Here is a 20,806-nt window from a genome sequence, read left to right as displayed (position 1 = left end):
TTTAACTTGTTCTCCATGACATACCTAACATGTAGGAGTCGATAGAGCAATTACTAAAATCTATGCACAGTAATAATACTTTTGTGCGCAAAATCTGTTATTATACTCTATTATTTTAAGTTTATATGACTAAATTTAAAAAGTTTTAATCCACCAAAAATTCATACCGTATAAAATAGTCTGCTTGTCGAGGGCAAAATGAGGACTTGAAGAATGGAGTCAAAGCTTGGAGAAGCTATCGATGGCTAGATCAAAACTGAGCTATTAGTTTTGGCAAAAACTTGACAATATGCCAAGATGAGATTGGTTTAAGAACTACATGCTGTAACAAATGCTCAATAGTGTTGATGAATACATACATCTGTGATTAAAATATGCAATTTTGACTAGCTATATGCTATATGATTTCAATAAACTGTACGTCTATATATACCTTGCTTATTTAAAAAACTAAACTAATTGTACATACTGCGGCCTTTTGCTGAATGCATGAATAAATAATAGAGCATGTATAATGAATAAAAGGAACTACATGTATGAGACCATGGAAGAATGAGGAGCTTTGTATGATTACTGAATGAAATGCGTTTTCTTGACCCTCCGTTGTACATAAATTCTAAAGCAATTGATGGGGGTAATAGAGATATTTGAAATATTTACTACGCAAACATACGATGGCGCATGACGCAAGCTTAATTAAGCTCTGGCAAGTATCAAGGTTTGATCTTCAGCTTAGCATAGTCCAATGTATGGCAAACAATCAGCTTACACAAACAGATTATCAAATTTAAAACAAGGATTTTTTTAATTTGTTTTAATCTGTTTGTACATTAGACTGTTGATAGATATGAAAAGCTTCTGACAGTTTTAGAGATCAGTCAGGGTAAGAGGACATAAGATTTACAAAATAAGTTAGTATGCAAGTATTCAGGACAGACTGCGACAGACTATAAATAAATCAGTACCTGATGTAAGGTCTACTTCTACGATGAATTTTTATTACAACAGACCTGTTTGATAATTTTATTAATAGTCTGCAACTTTAATAAACTACATGTAACTTCATTAAGTTTAGTCCACTGTCTTGAAATAGCACTGCTTCAAAAACTGCATAATGAAATGACAAGTGCAGTCACGCAGAGTCATCCCTATAATGATTTTGTTAGTTATGGAGCCTATAGGCTCTGGTTAGTTGAAAGTCTTAAAAAGATTGTTTATTTCTAACAGGTGTTTTGTTGCATGACTATTTTCGCTAGCCCTAAGATTTGGTTGTAACTGTTAGGTCGATAGCCAACGGTGGATTGAAGACTAGGCAATGTTAGGCTAATTAAATAGCAAGCTGGGATGGCAAAGACTGAATGATTTTAACTTTTATATGAATGATAAAGGGACTGTACGGGACGACTAACAAACCTACCTCAATTGTTTCATTAAAAAAGAAATGCCTAACTCGCACAATAAAAAACAACAGCACACTGAAAGAATAAAACTCATGAAGTCAAGAGGGCAATATTTTTTTAGTTTCAATTTTTTTAGCACTTACTGTGAATGTGTGTGTGTACAACTCAGGTTTCATTATGGCAGTCTCGTTTTGTGCACAAAAGTAAACCATCAATGGTAAACAATATCTAAGCAATTGACTTGCTTTCAAAAATGTGGACAACGATTCTGGCATTCATATAAGTTTGTATGCATTTTGTCAGCCTATTCACAGATTGTATGGAACATATTCAATTCGCATGGTCTTTTAACAGTCATAAACTTGTATTCGTGCAGCACATCAATGACTAGGGCTTTACTAAGGCTGTACACCGATTCCCACTCGAGAGACAAAATTTCTTTTTGTTAAAGCGATATATCGATAAATATACAAAGCAAAGTTATTACAAATTATGATGTCCTGATTCTTTCAACTTGATCATGCCTGTGTGAGCTAATAACAGAAAAATCTAGTGCTGCAGTTACTGGTTAAAAAATGGCTAGTCTTGAGCTGACAAACCCAATCGCTATTGTTTCAATTTTTAATAGATCTGCTCAAAAGCTTTTTCAGAAATAGTCATATATATATGCAGACATGACTTAATTAACAAAAATTGACTAGCAATATCTGATTTTGTTTATGATGTACTTTGCTCATCATTGATACTATTAAAGTTCATTTTGTTTAACTTCAATAAAAAAACTTTCAATTTGAACTAATGCAGTGATACCTCTTTTTATCACATAAGTAGAATTTTTGTAATCAGGGAAAGCATGTAGATCACTTGAAGAGATCTTTGTGTACCGGGAATGCAGAATTTTAATGCAGGTTTTAAAACGCTTAACTATTCATTCAGAAAATTAGATGTTCGTGTAAACAACTTGATACATATAAAATGATAGCAGGAACAAGTTCACATACGTCCTCATATCGGATATTATAGGACCTTTGTTCAAACACCTTACGCACTATATCCAACTGAAGAGGAAAATGTTGTGCACCCTTGTTGTATGAGCATTGAGAAGAAAACTTCTTGAAAGTGTAGCCTCAACACTGCTTTAAAACATTTGTGCCATGTGTACTTTACATTTTCAAACAAGGTCCCTTGTTAGGAGATCCTTGTTTATCTTTAGTTATGAAGTGAAGCACAAAATAATTAAATCTCATTAGTTTTATTATTTAAAACCTAAGAATTTACCACACTGTAGGGTACATCTGTGTGAGAAATTTTCTATAAGAATGATGCATTATTCAACCGCCGTGTTGGCTTCTATATCTTATCTATATGATGTAGATTTGAAAGTGATTCAGAACTTGAAGATTACTGGGAAGTAGTACCTGATTTTCCAAGCTCATCGTTGAATGCATTTCTTTGATTTTTTAGCTCAGGCTGCTCACATTTCAAAATGGAAACATAATGGAAAGAAAATAGGACTTTAAATTGATCGAACTAATTTAATTGGGCAAATTGTAATGTAGTCATTATGAAACAGAAATAAGGTTTCAGCAGCTCCAGCTCTGTGTCAGTAATTCACATTAAAAAAAAACATTTAAACTGGTAAAGAAAAGGGCTTTATAAAAGTAAATGTTTAGCAAGGCACAAACGCAAATGAAATAGCACCTATGCTACCGGAGAACATATTTACAAAATGGTATATGATATTGCAAATAATGTATACACTGCAAAAAGCAAATTTATATAAGAAAACGTTTATTAGCCAGAGAGTATTCCATATAGAAAGCTTTTAAATCTTTTTGACCTGTGTTTGCCTTTGGAACTTGCTTTTTGTTGTCCTTCGTGCAAATTCAAAATCTTAGGGCTATCACGGTTATAACCACATGTGCATTTGCAAAGACAGTGAGCAGCAACATCCACGGAACTATCAGAGAGAACTCTTGCTCGCACTGTTCGTCTAGACTCACCATCATCAAGTGTTGATATGTCACTGTCAGACTTGTTCCTTTTTAAATCAGAAAGTTTTAGTTGGGGAACCTCCAGTTGCGGCTTGGGCATATGTCCTGTCTGCCTTGAGTGCTGAGATAACCGTTTAGATGAATCTTGTTCATGACGTCTATTATTATTTACAGCATCATAATCAACATCTTCTACAGTTAATGCGCACTGGCTCTCTACTGACATGACTGCGGAGGTCGTATATGGATTTTGGTGTATAGATTGAGTTCCGTAGTACACATCAAAACAATCAGTGCTTTTACTAGAGGTACACAAAGAATTCTTGGCTGGATGCACCATAATTTTGTGAGGAGGATCCATGAAGCTATCATTGAGATCCGGATGATTACCAGAGTACAGGTTCCACATATCCGAATCCATTTCTTTAGAAGAACATGAAATGATAGATGCTTGAAAAGCCATCTTTTAAACCATCTACGGATTACAAAAAACCATTATAATAATGCTTATCTAAATATAAGAATGAATGGTATCCATCTTTTAAAAGGATTGTATCAATACATTACGAAAAAGTTTGCCAACTTCATAATATATAAAGAGGTTCAAAACAAATGATAACTTGCCAACCCACCTGCAAGAATTAGTAAGCCCTCAAATCTTAGCAGAGAACGAAGCTCTACTTACAGCACCGCTTTATTACGATTGACGTCTGCTTTTTGCAACACTTGAATAAGCTTTGTTAAACGCAACAGAGCATTGCTTTTAAAAGCCCCATTGAAAATTGTTCGATATTGTCAGTTTGTCACGTAATCAAATAGCGTAAGAATGTTTAATCAGCTTGATACATAGCATACAAAAATGACAAACCGCAATTGACTCACTTGTATGGTCTAGGCAAAGGTAATTTCTAATCAGTTAAATGCTAAAGCCTTCTTAATAGCCTATGTATCAGTCTTTTGAAATGATGAACAATTACACGCAGCTTTCCATTATGGAAAGTCCATTTATGTGGTTAAGTAATAAACAGAGTTTTATTCTATAGATTGCAACATATGTCACAAAAGATAATTAGGTAGATGAAATTAGGCAATATTTTATATATAGCGATTAATAGCTATATATACTTGAGGCCTGTTGATTTTGCTTATTCATAATTTTGCGATGACTGCTGAACTCAAGTTGCTCAGAATGAATCATCGCAACTATTTTTAGAGCTTACCTTCATATACTAGCTCTTCACGTCAAATGATGTAGACTACTTGATGCTGTGTAGGAGGAATTATGCACCTTGGCACCAAGAATAGTTTCAAAATTAGAGATTGGAAACTAAGTGAACAAGCAAATTTGACCAGGACACTATAATATTGCTAAAACATACTTTGTTTATTGTGTCACTATCCTACTCTCTCAATGCGCCACTATGTTCTTTTGGAAGAAATTTGATTTTTTTAAAGCGCATAAATTGAGTACCTTGAAAGGTTGACAAACGAATAACTGTGTTAAGACTTGGCGTTGAAGAAATGGGATGTGCATCTAAAAGGGTACTATTTGAAGTTCAAAATGAACGGACATTGCGCTGCTGATGAATGCTTTGCCAACAACCATTGGCATGTACACTGTGGTGAATACATGAACACAGCCAGACAAATATACAGAACAGCATAAAATAGTCAGATCTAAAATTATTACGAAGAACATTCTAGTATGCTTTGTCTGCGTTCCACGTTTATATTCACAATTCCCCAAATGGAACTGACTGCAAAACTAGCTTGAACCAAACATGAAGACCCTCTTACATAGCTACTTAGTGTTTTAATATACACAACTGATTCTAGCTCGATGTGTTATAGTGAAAATGGCACAAGCTTAAATAGTATATGCTGATACACACCTACAGTTGCACATACCACAACTTTAAAATTCTAATCAATCCTAATAACAACTCATCTTGCAGCCATTTATCTCAGATTGAATGCAACTTAAAAAAGAAAGCGCTTTGTATTGCATCAAATATGAAGTTATAGATTCATAGCACAAATGCTGTTTGTAGAAAATTTGCCAACGATTTTATCAATGAATATAATTATTATCATGGCTGGTATATGCTGTAATAAATGCTAGCTATTATTTGACAAAGTTAACATAATTATTATAAAAGCAGATGGCTAGTCATGAGCAGCTGAATACGACTGGAGTATCTGCTTGCGTAAGGTTGTGATGCAAGACTGATAGTCTGAGAGGATACAGCGTTGGTGCCTATTGACCAGATCTAGTTCCGCATTCTTCACCTCCAACTCTTTGGCTAAAGTCAAAAAATGAAAAATTTCGTTAGTTGACAGAATCTTTCAATAAATGGATATTTGAATTTAATTAGTCATTTTGAGAACATTATCAAATAAATAGGGCAATAGAATAGAATAGCCTATCTATGAGAAGAACATATATCAAAATTTTATGTTATTAATTTGTTCTGCTCATTATGATAAATTATATTGTACTATATTATTTTATGAATCCTCGACAAGAAGGAAACTCATGTACAAGCTTGCCAAAACAATGTTTCAGAGTCTTGCATAATGCAATTGCACAAATTTAAAAATTGGTACTAATTTGCGTTTTTAGTGGCAAAAGCGAAGCAATAAAAAGCAGGCGTCTGGCACTATTTATTAATTCAAGTAATAAATATATGGATGTGTTAACCTTGTTGTGTCAAATGAACTAGATGCTTCTGGCAAGAATGGATTTGCTGCTGAGCAATGCTGACACTCTCAGCAAGTTGCTCAACGGCAGCTGTACACCTCTCTCGATTTTTCCTAGTCTCTATGCCTGCCTCCCTCTCTCTGGCCAACTCTTTCTCTAACATTCTTATTCTCTCCTAAATACAAGCAGAAACTGTTGAATCTACCTATTGTGGACATTCATTTGCTTTTAAGATATTCTCTGCCTTTGGGCAACAAGGGGTAATGCTCGGCAAGAATGAAAAATATTCTAGCGATACCACATAACAATGACTTACAAAAATGGTGTTCGTCAAAAAATAGACAAAACAGCTATAATACACGAAGGACCGTCTTTTATTGGCCTTGAACTTTTAACACTAGTAACTATACATGTAATTAGCTTGAACATAGGTAAAACAGGCATCACATCAAGTGTGTCTTTGCTTGGGTAGTATCGCTGACCCTTGTCTTGGCTTTGATACACTACAAACATTTAACTTTCAACCTTTTACCTATAAAAAGTTCAGTTTTGTTTAGAAAAATGCGGTGAACTACTTGAATATCTACTTGCATTTCTTGCCTATTTTCAACACTTCCACAAATGATCAGGGATTTGCAGTATTCACTGGACTGTGACACAAAGTGTGTTTTAATCTAGAGCAATTTTTTTAGAAATCCATCATGCACGCACAATAACTGTTGTACGCAGTTCTTATTTGATGTTTTATCCATGACAATAGTTATGGGTTTGGCTGTTAATACGAATGAAAATGTGGATATTTCGTACAAAACTTAAGCTCATTTCTTCAGATTTGGTAAATGAACTACATGTAGTTATACTGTGTGTGCAATGATGGATACAACATTATGATGACATCGAAGCTTATGACCAGTCAGTTTTGAAATGTTTTTAATAAAATATAATTAATATTAGAAACAAACAAAGAATGGATTAATTGTTGTGCAAGTATGTATAACTGCTAAAATGCGTAGCAATTGGTGCTCAAATGTAATAATACATACAAAAGCAGGCCAACAAATATTAATTGAAAAATTAAAGTCTGCTTTTACAAACATGCTAAACATTTTGTCCATTTTAAATACATAAATCAGTATTATAAAACTAAAAACCACAAATATTATAATTGTAAATACAATCAAACAAAAAATTTGAGACATAAAGAAAGTTGGTTTATGAAAAGTTTATTCAATGCACTACCCTATCATCTAAATTCATAAGCAAGGCGAGGAAGAGTACAAACGTTGATTTAAAATGGGAGAGTGTTACTCTTGTGATTAGCAATTTGAGGTAGAAACCGTAATCAAGAGCAGATTATAAATAAAAGTACAACCATGGCATTCAAGCTTCTAACTTACAGTTGCGATTTCATTTTTTGTTAGAAGCTCATGAGTATAAGGTTTCATGAATTCTAGCTTTTCCTTTGCCTCTCTCTACAATGTATAAATAATAGCAAGACACAGTATGCCGAGTCTTGCAACAACCTGGCCAAGAAGCCAAATATCTAACCTCATCTGCAGTACATACAGCACTATAGGCATTGGGGGTAAATTAAAAACCACTAAGGTAGGTAGACCATTAGAGCACAAATACAAGTCTGCAATGGCTGAATACTCACTGCAAAAGCAATGCTTGTCGCTGTTCATATTACATTTCAGGGCACTGAAAATGGCATATCTACTGCCAGCTACAATTAAGCCTGGTTTCCATATATGCCGCAAGCACCAGCGACAGCATGGCAAGCTATTGCGGTGAAATGTGAACCTACACGCCGGGTACCACCGGTAGTTGCCGGCGGACAACGCAAGAGTTTAGAGCAGTTCTAATTTCGCGAAAGTCGCAGGCAAAACCATCCCGAAATGTACTGTACAAGTGAAGGTCACCATTATCGAAACAGCATGGCGAGCGAACATTTTCATGCGGTTATTAGCTATGAAGCATTATGTGTACAGAAGCCGCTGCGCCTAGCATCGCAAGCGTTTTGCTGCGCAAGATTGCCGCCGGGGTCTCGCAATCGATATGAGAACCAGGCTTTACACTGCCTAAAGGAGTGCCTATACTTGCCAATGAAAAACATAGCTAACATTAGCATTGGCAACACATTACAAGCTGTGGCGCTACAAAAGGATACATCATGTTGCTCAATAGATTGACCAAAGAGAGTCGGCCTTCATTGTGTTACAGCCTTTGACGTCTTTGCCAGATTTTTTATTACCATTAGTGAAGTATCAGCAGCATGTTTGTTTCCTAATATAGTTTATCAACAACTTGTGCTAGCACTAGCATTGATGAAGCTACCAGCATTATTTTAGCCCAGGAAAAAGATCTACACGTTACTAATAAAAACAGCCGTGTACAAACATACCTTAGTTTCACAACATGAATCAAGGTATAAAATAACCGATTTAACAGATGGAATAACCTGAAGATTTATCTTAGCAGTTTCAAGGACAATTTAGCTTTACGCTATTAGCATTCATGTATTTGCTACAAACGATAATATCTTTGTCCATGTATAAATAGTTGTTTTGTGAAGGTCTGTTGCCATCAGTGTTTAAATGGGAATCCTAGATGACACTAGCTTGTACTGTAAATGAATAGAATGAACTAAAGATTATGCTCATTAAAATAAACTATTTCAGCCAATCACAACTGCATTGGTTTTATCTCTACCAACATATGCCATCATCTCCCTTCTGACAGCAATTGATAGTTGTGTATAGTCAGGCCTTGAAGCAGTGCTAAGTGTAGGCCTTATACTATATATTGTTATATATCATAAAAATCGGTAGTATACAAAAAATCACAACTTGACTGATCAGGACAGTTGTAGTTTATAGTGACCCTGGTATGTGATTAACATAATTATGTAACAGTAAAGATATATTGATCCATAATTGTAAGCATACATATGAGTGGACTGAAAGCTTGCAACATAAAATAGTCAAGTCCGGTGCTCCTCTACATATCTACCGTGTTATAAAGGCTTGCACGCATGAGCACAAAACAGAATGAAAAGTACTACAAACATTCGCCCATTGTTTCATGCGATGTCAACAAACTGAGCGTTTTCCTTGATTATGTTGCAAAACGTATTTTGATTTGATGAATTAAGCAACCAATGTTTAATGGCTTTTTGGAACTATAGTTTTCATACCGCTGTATGAAAAAATAAGCTCACATTTTTAGTCTAGCTGTACCCTATTGGCTGGATTGGAAAACAAAAGAGCTGTAGATCAGTACGATTTCGTTATTGTACAGTTTTTGGCAACATGGAACATCATCATTATAAATCTTATGCTTGAGTATGCAAGCCTTTAGAACATTGCTGCTTGACACATCACAAACAAATACTTTTTACAAAAATATTTTTTATGAAGTAAAGACATTGTCAATTTGAAGCATAGTAAATTCATTTCTTTCAACCAATTAATGAATCATACACTTGATGCACAAAAGATGGCTGAAAATAAAAATCTGCAACAATACATTTTTTACAAAAACAAGTTGTTAAAAAACTAGCGTTTATCAGTCTTGCTAACGGGGGTACATGATTAAATACACATTTGGTGTTCGTATTCCAATCGGATACCTCTCATAATTTTAGGATAAATGCAGAAGTTTTTGACTTGATTGGGGTATGTGATGGTACACATTAACTGAGTCGAGTTGGGTCCGTCGACTGTAAATCAGGGTACGCATGGTGATGCGTCAACAAAATCTGTGACCCGAGATATTGATAAATAGTTTACAACAAATGCATTCAGTATGTGCTAAAAACATTTTATTAAATTCAGTTGCTCATTTTCAAAGGTAACTCCAAGTATATGGATACACAAAAGGCAAAACAATTGCATATTCATACTGTCTACACATTCCACGAAAGATTGTTTTTGATAATTGTCATGCTCACTCTTCTAAAATATTCGAGATTAGTGTCGAAATAAGCAAATGTTGACACCTGAATTCGGAAGACAAAGAATAGTCTGCAGCTATCTGACATATCCATGGTCACTGATTCGACAGCTTACACTGAAGTTGGGAGTAATCTGCAATCTTGCAATTGATGCACATGTGAGAACATTTGGTGCGTAAATTTCATACAGAATTAAAATTATGTTAATTTACATTCATTTCGTTAATATCTAGCACCACCAAATGTTTAGTATAGTGGTGCCATCTCACTAATACCTGACAAAGAATGTGAATCAAAGTGGAACTACTAAAAATCTAGGAGAAAAACTGTTTAAAGGCTCTCCTGGTCTCACTTCTACGCTGAAGGTAAAACACGTATTAAATGTTCAACATATTAAATTATTTATGCAGTACGCAACTACCATGTAATAAATACATGTTTCCCTAAACTGACACTATATATAGTGACAATGGTTCAAAATATGAATGCCATTTCTCAAAGCTGTTCCCAAGCTTCAAAAAATCTTAAAAAATGTCTACAACATGCTTGAGACATCTTACGGGATACCGACAGTCTAACTTAAAGGATACCAGCTAGTAGACAAAATTAATACTTATTTGCCTACTTGACAATAATTACCTTCTGCAACAAACATTGAACATGCTATTTATTTAAACAAAATATTTTAAAAACCACCTCCGACAATGTTTCAAATATGTGTTCCCATATTGTAGATAGAACAGAAACTATAATTGTCATTCCAAAATATCTATTTTAAATTCATCATGTGAAACAAGAAAAGTTAAAAAAGTAATAACCATCCTGGCATCAAAGCAGAATCATAGTACACTAGCCTTTGCAGAGAAAATTACAAGCATTATTTTTTGTAAATGCTATTTTTGTTTACATGATACTAAATCTATGTTGCTAAAACTACAACATACCAATCAGGAAAAGATGACTGATGATACCAGCATCCATAACATCTGAAATCGCAAAAGTTCTTGGTAAGTTGAGAAGCACGAAAATTTATATGACTTCACTTCATTTAACCACATATACTACATGTAGCCTACTTATTGCTATAACCTTGGACCAGCTTTGACAGATAGTTTGACACCATATGCAAGTGTTTTGGTTCGCAGCACGTTTAAATTTAGAAAAAAAAGTCTAACTAGTATATCCAATAAACATGCCAATGACTAGTCAATATTTGCAAGAACATAAGCTCCATACCACTTGCTGAAATTGTGTGTGGATAATATCGCACCTCTCACAATGCTCTTTATTGTCCTTTCCATTTGACAGCTGCAAGTAATATAAGTGGCCAACTTACTGCCCTGTCAAATACAGAGATATTTTGCTTGGCCAGTCTGACTACTGCTACAGCACCCACAATATTTTGTGCGAAAGGTTATCATAGATTCAGCTACATTTCGATAATATAAACTTTAAAATATCCCTGGGCCTTTCACAAACCTATGGCTATTAAAACGGCCTACAATTGGCTAAAAGATCACAGAGTTGATTCCAATTTTGAAAAATGATGTTCCAAAAATTAGGCTAATGAAAAACTAGATTTTTTCTTGGAGCTTGTCAATACATATGTACTAGAGCACATTTTTCTAATACAATTACATGCAAGTCTCAATTTCTTACTTCAGATTTACCAGCACAGACTCGTACAGACACTCACAAAAGTAATACTGAGAATATTTATATGTCACAAAAAATGATATGATTACAGTTTTGAATGTATTTGATTAAAAGCAATGAATAAGGCCAGGACGATGTAAAATTGTAAAATGCAAGAAGGGCAACATTTAGATGTGATTTGCTGACATCTGACTAAATCTGGTCAACTTACTTGTAAATCAGTTGCTTAAATATTCATCATCTAGGAGTAGCCAAGAGGATATTGACACCAGTTTGACAGCTTAGGGCCTACATAGTTACATAGTTAACTGCTATCAATTAGTGAAAATCAGACTGGTAATTGAATTTGTTGGAAGTTCTTTTTAATGAAAACAAAATAAATTTCCTCACTCAGTCTTCTTTATACACTCTAGTAACATCAGCTATTGAGACATGGGTCAAGGGTCAATGATCGCTATACACCTGAAGTCACAAGGCCAGCCTCCACAAGCCAATGTAACTTATCACAATACACTTTAATAGTTGTCTCATCCCTCATAGGTAGTTATGAGACAATTTCCATTTGTGGAACATTCAATACATTTTTAAAGGTCAAACTGGCAGCTCAGAAGAAATGTTCGAAAATTTGCCTATCACTTTTGAGACAATAAAAACATAAAATAACTATGACTTACAACAATATCCTTGACAGGAACTTCTAACACTTCTTTTACAACTGATTTAATCCTCTCATTCTCTGTCTAAAACACATCTATTAATACAATCACCAAAATATTAATCAAAAATCACAAATTAAATACATATAGCTAACCATCTAAGACAACGCACAAACCTGAAGATGTGATAAGTTATTGCTAAGGACTTGAAAATGGAGAGAAAGCTGCCCACAAGCTTCCTTAAGTGCAGTTCCTTCTTGTTCAGGAGAAGTAAACGTATTTTGCATTATCATCAAGGGGCTGAGTCAATTAACTACAATTAACAAATTCTAATTAGTCCACTAAAATATGAGACACACTTTGAATATATATAACTAACTTTGCATAACATGAACATCAAAGAAATTAATTTGGTAACAGCTATTCATTTTGCACTATTCTAAAGTAGAATTAACTCATATAACATTTTTTCTAGTTTGTCAGCAAAGGTTTCACAATGGACCAATATTACAGTCTTCGGATTACATATGCAATTTTCGAGTTATGTGCGGTTGCCTGTCTTTCCATAAAAGCTATTGTGGTAACCTGTTGAATAACTTTTAAATGTTTTAATGGCCAAAATGTTCTGCACTACACCTATGCACCTAAGAAACCTTGCCACATCTCATATCTACTATACTTAAAATTCCTCACATTCATGGCCATGCAAATCTACGTATTAAAATATTGGCAAAGAATGAAGAACATCCTCAGATAAATGACTAGAAACATTACGCCAGTGGCATGTGAACACTGGCATGTGGACACTTGATGTACAATGGACAAAATGACCATATGACCTCGTGCATATTGGCCAAAAGCTGAGATACCAATTTGTTGAACAGATAATACTAGTCATCCCATTCTGAAGTAAATTTTCATTTAAAAAAATGTTTGTTCTTCAAGCTGTATGTGTAATTCCCGGACAACCCTTTCCAGAGAGCATAGCAACTGGAAGTCAAGACTCTATGCTCGGCGCCTTAATGATACTGAGGCCAATCTGGACGGTTTGTGACAGAAGCGACTAAAGCACCATAGATGGGAATAAATATTGATGCAAAGTATTGTCACTTGTGGCAAACGATTGACATGTCAGAATGCAATAACTGACTGCAATCAGTTGTGGTTGATTAGATGAATACAATAGCATATTTAAACAAGCATACAGTATTTGCTTTTTTAATACCAACTGTAGTTAAATATACAAACAAGCATTTGCCATGATAATTAGGTTTGCCATAATGAAAAAACTAGGCTTCGATGTAAACAAAAATGAGTGATGGAGCCGAATGACTCTTTGATAAAGTGAATGGCCGACTTAGTTACACCAGTTTAAAAGAACCCAAAAATAGTTAAAATGCATAGATCGAAACTTCAAGGTAACATCCCTAGCTCCTCAGAAGTACTTTAAGGTTGTAGAAGTGATCTTTAATACGAACTACTATATCTGTTGCTGGTTGAAAAGAGCCATTGGGGGAGAACAGGAATGTGACTTTGAGAAAGTTGCCAGTATGTATGATGAATGCTTCTGAGAGTGGATCATTGTTGGGAAATTTAAACTATTCTTGATGGGATTAACTGGCGGATTTCCCGGTTGCTGCCCCATAAAAGCTGCAACCTTGGCTCGTTCAAAACTCAATAAGTGGCATCTATATGTTGCCACTCTCTATGTCTTACGGGGTTGTTGACTTCCAAATAAAGACCAACAAAATTCTAAGTAAATAATAATCACAAACAGGAACATTACACTGTCCAAGTCACTAAAAATAGACTACAAAATAGATGGGATGACTACAGCCGAAAAGGACAGAAAAAGGCACCATAATCTAAATAATATAATTTACCTGCTCATGTCTATTTAAGTTGCCCTTCTTTTCTCTTGTAATAGTGTGAGAGACGCGTCTTATTATATTAATAGCAAAATATCATTGCTCCTATTATTTCATTTTTTTGCTGCTATTAACCAACATTTATTATCTTCTCTGAAGTTGCGTATATATTACTAGAACTACGTGTTTTGATAAAGTTGAAGTTCAAGATTTTATGCCATTTTATCTTTATCCTCACTCAAATTAGGCTTGCACACTAAATAAGCCACAGAAACCCACAGTCACTAAGTAACATTCTCTTTCATAATTAATCAGATAAGAAACAATCTTCCAGGCCTTTTTTGTGACAGGTACCCGAGGGTTGAATTGGTGCTGTTGTAGCGTTACAGCATGTATGTTGTTGTGACAAATAGAAAGCGCTAGCTGTTTGAAAAAATTCTGATTACCGAAGACTATTACTTGTTGACTCATGGCTCTTTTGTTTATGATGTTAACTTGAATAGATGTTTTGCTTCTAATTAACTTAAAATGCATTGTTTTGATCTTTGAGTACAATCCATATTGCTGTTGTTAGTAATCGTTGCAGACTACAAAATGCTAAAATATTCTGCCATATCTTTATTTACTACATTTTCGCTGTTCTAAAAATTGAGTTAAGTCAAGTGGAATAAATATCAAACATTGAATCAATGACAACTGGCTTATATTTGTTTTTTACTTAAAGCTTGTTAGCACAAATACAAAGCTTAAATAAAAACATTTCATTAAAAATAGGCTCCATAGTAAGGTATAACAATAAAACTTTAGCTCCACATTAGCTATTTTTTACACCGATACCCTAATAAGCCTTTTGACTCAATTATGTTTTGGATTTTGGTTTAATACTCAGTAAACCATTTAGAAAACAAACCTGTATTCAAGAGATGTTTTTTATTTTCAACCTTGCATAATATAAGCTTCAACTTGGTTATGCCTACCACATAGTGACTTTAGTTTACCAAATGTGAAAAAAATACTACCAGCAAGCATTACTAAAGGGGCCAAAAGATTGCAATATTCGCTCCAACATATGATGGTTAACTTTATTTGCCGAGTATTTACTGCACATGGTGATCAATATGAGAATCTACAGGTATGGCTGAGAGAACAACTGGATTGTACAAAGAATTGCGAACAATTAAATTTCAGATTAGTCAATCGTGCAGTACACATTACTAGACGCGAGATATGTAATCCTAGCTCTCTGTTAAAGGCTAACTGACAGCATTTTAAAATTCCATTTATTTATATCCATACAATCCTGACATTTCCCTTTTTAACAATTATTCTTTATATTAGAAAAACCGAAAAACAGTTTTAGAAAAAACAACTTGGGATGCAAGCTTCAAGCTGTGACCTAAAACAGTCATTTTTTAAGCAAAACAGACCTATGAACTTCGATATCCATGCCAATGATTAGCCAAAGCGTGAACGCGAGACAAATGCACTTCTGTTGGCCGCCATTCCTACGTGTTATACCCACTTCCACATAGTCGTTGCAGTATGCTGTTATTGTTACTCAACATGGCAGATAATTATAATGTAAGAATGAAGCAGATTCCACAAAGGATGAAAAATTCACCCTATTTATATGTCTTGTATTAACTTTCCAAGGGTGGCTCTAGAATTACACCCATTGGCTTGTGCATGCGTACATCTTGTAACGCAATAAATTCTTCTTTCATGCAAATGGGAAATAAAAAAGTTGTCCGTAAAAATTAGCTATTCTTGGAAGGTATTTGTTTAAAGCCTATTGGTACATGCTCTGATTTTATGAATAATGATTTTGAATGTACAATTCTTAGATAATCTAGTTGAAAATGAGCAACTTTTATATAATTATGCAACGTAATAACTTTCCAGCTGATATTTTGTGAAGATTGCAAATCTTTCTGTCTATTTTTATGACTTGAAAATGTTGATTAAACTTTATATTTAGTTAAAATTACACACAAATATTATTGAAACCTCATAGTGGAATACTATCAGCTGCCGTTTATGCAAAGAAAATCTGCGCTGCCAGTTAACCTTTAACAACGTTTGCTAAAGCTGCTGATAGAAAAAATCAGTAGTTTCAATAAAATGACAAAAATCGCAAAAGCTTTTCAGTTCAGCCTACGTTTGTAGTTCTGTACACTGAATCTGTTGATATACCAAATGCTTAGTTACAGGGTAACAGCAAAGTCAGTTACAACTGACAGCTTTTTCTCAGCCAAGAACATAGTCATAAGTTTGAAATGCATTGCTGTCCCTATCGAATGGATATGTCGAGGCATCTAAGATCTTAATTGGTGAAGATGCACGCTCGAGATTGTGTTTCAACTTTTTAGCATAGGCCTGTATCAGTTTAAGGTTATACTTTTACAGCAAAGTTTAAAAACTAAATTGCTGGTTTAACCGAGAGCTTCCAAAAGCATACAAAAGCAAAGAATAAAGCCTCCTAATAAAAAGAAGAAAGCAATTATAGGGTATCTACTTAGTTTTGTGGAGTTTTATAGCTATTTCCTCATTCGAAAGCCAAGACTCTGATGTATTGAACTATATAATAAAAAATTATATAATTTATGTGCTTTAAGAACAACGTGGTAGCATTAACTTACCTCTGTGCAGCTTTGTATATATATATCTTGACATTCCAACATTTACAAATGGAACACTGTTTGAGTATATATTATTTGTTAACTCATTTCAGCATTACGCTTGATTGCATTGAATTGTATCAAATTGTTCTGTTTTTTTATGCTTAAGCTTATAGAGTGTAATAAAGAGCCATACTCATTCACCAGTCACTTTGCTTGCAACAATTACAGTTGTTCATGGGAGCTATTACTCATGTGTAAGACAGCTTGTAGGCAGAACCCACTTGCAAGTGGCTAGCCAGTGCTGACTTCCACAACAACAACTTAAAGAATTGAACTGTAGTGTTTTGCTTATTAGATTCAAATGAATTGATTTTTACCAGATATATGATGCAAAAAGAATTAAGGAGTTTAATTGCTAATGTTTTGATCAATTGAATTGAATTGAGCCATCTTTAAAACTTACGTCTCTGCAAAGCGGTTTTATTAGACAATCAATTACCATGCTATGTTGTTACTTAATTATTGCAAAAAAGAATGCTTGTTCATTACTTGAATAGGCACTTCTCAAATTTAAAACAATTGCAAATGCGAAAGTATCATGAATAGCAATATACATGTATAACAATTATTATCAAGAGTAGCATAACCAGATCGGCAACGGTTTTGTGACAGGGCGCTATTCTTAGATAATTGTCAAAAGGATGAGAGGGTCAAGTCAATTAATCGCATTCGCCCCATAGAGGCATTAGAGCGATATCTTTATTAAGTAACATGAATAGATTACTCTTAGTTTGGGTTTTTCTTTTTCCTTTCTTTTTTTATTGTGATTTTTAAATTTAGTTGGGGCAATGTTGTTATTAAGGTTGAGGGTAGAGGTTAGGTGGGGGCAAAACTTTCAATAAATATTGAAAGTTCTTGGTGAGGGTGTGTGAACAAACCACTCAGACACGAAGTTGGAAATCCTCTCATTTTTTTAAAGTTCAAACACCCACCTAAAAACGTTTCTGTTCACAGACTCAAGGGTGTCTATATGCTTGAATAAAAATAGAGACCAGACAGTTGATAAATATTCAAAAACTGGGCGGCAGATGGTTATAAAAAAAAGGGTTTTTGTTTTGGGTGAGCAATTTCTGAGAGACCTCATGAGCATGTATAGTGTGGATAAGGATTTGGTTATAGTCTTTTCTATGTGAAGGTTAAAGTTGATTTTATTGTCTATAATGACTCCGAGGTATTTAAAGTGATTGACATAAGTTAGTTGTTGGCCTTTCATAAGATGTTTGTGAAAAAAGGGGCTCTCATGAGACCTAAAAAAGTTGTTTCACATTTTGTGATGTTCAATTCCATCTGCCATTTATCAGCCCAGTCTAAGAGCAAATCAAGATCTGCTTGAAGATTTGCAAAGTCGCTGGCTGACTCAATCTGGGAATATAGGAGAGCATCATCAGCAAAAAGTCTGAGTCTAGAGGTCTTGATAGCCGCTGGCATATCATTTATAAAAATCAAAAAAGGAGGGGACCTAAAACATATTCCTGGGGAATACTAGAGGAAACTGGACATGATTTGGAGTATGTTTCATTTATAAAAATGGTTTGTGTGCGATCCTTCAACCAATCCTCGACCCAAGCGATAATTGTTCTGTCTAGATATCGGCATACCTGCCAACTCTCACGCATTGGGCGTGAGACTCACACAATCACTCCAAAGAAAAATTGAAAATGCGTGAGATTTTTGCCCCAATTTCCACAATTTTGTATATACTATCATCGATACATCAATTGCCCCAAAACCAAATCTCACGCATTGCCCCACTCTTGGGTTGGCAGGTCTGAATTTATATCGGGTAGCGCTGAACGGAGAAAAATATGCTATTAAACCAGGCAGGAGTGATGATTGTTCTGAAAAAAAAACTATATTGCAGACAGTTTATGAAACCCGTATGCAATCGGGCATATAAAAAGGTACTACATGTAATTGAAAACCTACAGGCTTTCGCGATCGTCTGCGGTAACAAGGCAAGCATTTGCGCATGCGCCGATGATCGAGCAACGCTTCCGGCAATCAATGTGCGAAAGAAAAACATCGCTCATCATTCATTGTGATTTTTCTTACGCGTTTCTCCAATCGAAGCTTGCACTATCTAACTATTTTTTTATTTAAAATAGTTCCAGTGTTTCATTTTTAATATATTCGTTAACATTTCTCTCACCAGAAACTATTAATTTGGATAATGTACTGGCTCAGTGTTTTATATTGTAAACCTAAATCGTAGAAAACTAGTGTAATAATAGTCCATATGTTATACTAGTGGCGATTGAGTATATCTGATTTTAAGGTTTGCTGCTTTTCTGAAGTATTTGATTCAAAGTTTTCATAGTTGCTACTATCATGAAAGCTGCGACGGCTGCCTCTTCCTGACTCGGCACATGACGTCCAAATTGAGGGTGCAAACTTATTACAATGATTGTTGTAAGGGTGTTTCCAGTAATTTAGGAGACTTGGTTGTAAAGGAGAGGAAAAACAAACTTGGAACCTTTGCTACAAATGTTGTAAGCAAATTTTTAATAATTAAGTACCTTTACAAATAATGAACAGAGGAAAATAGAAGGAATACTAGGAAATTTCAATAAAGATTTTGTTTGAAGTTTGTAAGGTAATCGCCACAGATGTGTAGTTTTACAACAATAAATTTTCTCAGCTGGCTAGAGCAGACCAAGCTTTAAGCGATTGTTTGTTCCAAAGTGTTGTATCTGGAATTGATCACAACCACTCGAGTTCTTAGTTGAATGCGGGTAATAGTTTAGCTGCTAAGTGGTGTAACCGGTGTTGTATTTTGTGTTAGTTGTTTTCTCCTGCATACATATTTTATTGTGTTAGTTGTCTGCTCATGCATAACCTAAGTTCTCAGCATTATGATATAACCTGGTTTCTTGAGGGTTTAATAAAGTTCCCTTCCAGTTGAACTTGCATCAGAATCTGACAGTAATAATTTGTCTGAAAAATAATCCTGGTATAATCCTAAATATTAATGGCTTTAATACTCACGTCTGACAAATTAAACATGGTGGCAGCGGTGTGAATGAACATTTGTGTAAGATGGAGGGCATATCACCACCACAACAGCTGGATTTAAGGGCAAATGACCTTGCAGGAGAATGGCGTCGCTGGGTACGTTCTTTCAGTGACTATTTACTTGCTATCGATCTAGTAGGAACAAGTGGAGCTAATGAAAGGAGAAAATTAGCTCTATTTAGACATGTTGGTGGTGAAGATGTGAGAGAGCTGTATAGCCAAATGGAGTTCGTAGGCACTGACAATGAAGGAAATCCAGAAGAGATTGCTGAAGGTGCAACAGGCAGGAAAATAGATGATGTCCTGAAGCGGTTTCGAGAATATTGTAACCCAAGATCTGGTGTTATAGTAAGCCGGTATACTTTTCATAACTGCTCACAAAGTGGAGAACCCGTGGATGTGTACTTAATGAAACTCAGGCGCGCAGCTGAGAGCTGTGAGTTTGGCAATCAACGAGATTCTCTAATCAGAGATAAACTACTTTTTGGACTAGATGATCATAAACTCAGGGATAAAATGATGCGTGAACCAGATGAACGTTTAACTCTTGATTATGTTATAAAGGCTCTACGAATTGCCGAGGTTTCTAAGAATGCACAGAACTCCAGTGAAAAGCCCACAGAGGTGAGTTTTGTCACATCCCACAAGAATGGTTCCAAATTAGAAAATGATAAACCAAAGATTCCATGTAACAAATGTGGTCGACGGCATGTTCGAAATCGATGTCCTGCTTTCGGAACAACTTGTCGAAAATGTAAACGGAAAAATCACTGGGAGTCAGTATGTACCAATGAGGTTACTCAAGCCGTAAGCGAGTTACAGGTTGCTGATAATAATGAAGCTAATTCTGACGAAGTGTTTCTTGGCGAAATATTTGACATAG

General features: G+C 34.9%; 1 protein-coding gene across 1 annotated transcript; it reads right to left on the bottom strand.

The window, feature by feature from the left end:
- Positions 1-5,517: 5,517 nt before the first annotated feature.
- On the bottom strand, positions 5,518-12,675 carry LOC137391858 (uncharacterized). Its single transcript, XM_068078401.1, has 6 exons — positions 12,539-12,675; positions 12,381-12,446; positions 11,287-11,358; positions 7,493-7,567; positions 6,096-6,270; positions 5,518-5,697 (listed from the first exon to the last, which is right to left on the bottom strand). Exons 1-6 carry the CDS (start codon positions 12,653-12,655, stop codon positions 5,561-5,563), a joined length of 642 nt encoding a protein of 213 aa, XP_067934502.1. The 5' UTR covers positions 12,656-12,675; the 3' UTR covers positions 5,518-5,560.
- Between the last annotated feature and the right edge of the window lie 8,131 nt (positions 12,676-20,806).

This window comes from Watersipora subatra, chromosome 3 (genome assembly GCF_963576615.1).
Source record: "Watersipora subatra chromosome 3, tzWatSuba1.1, whole genome shotgun sequence".
NCBI lineage: Eukaryota > Metazoa > Bryozoa > Gymnolaemata > Cheilostomatida > Watersiporidae > Watersipora > Watersipora subatra.
This window is presented reverse-complemented; position numbering and strand designations above follow the sequence as displayed.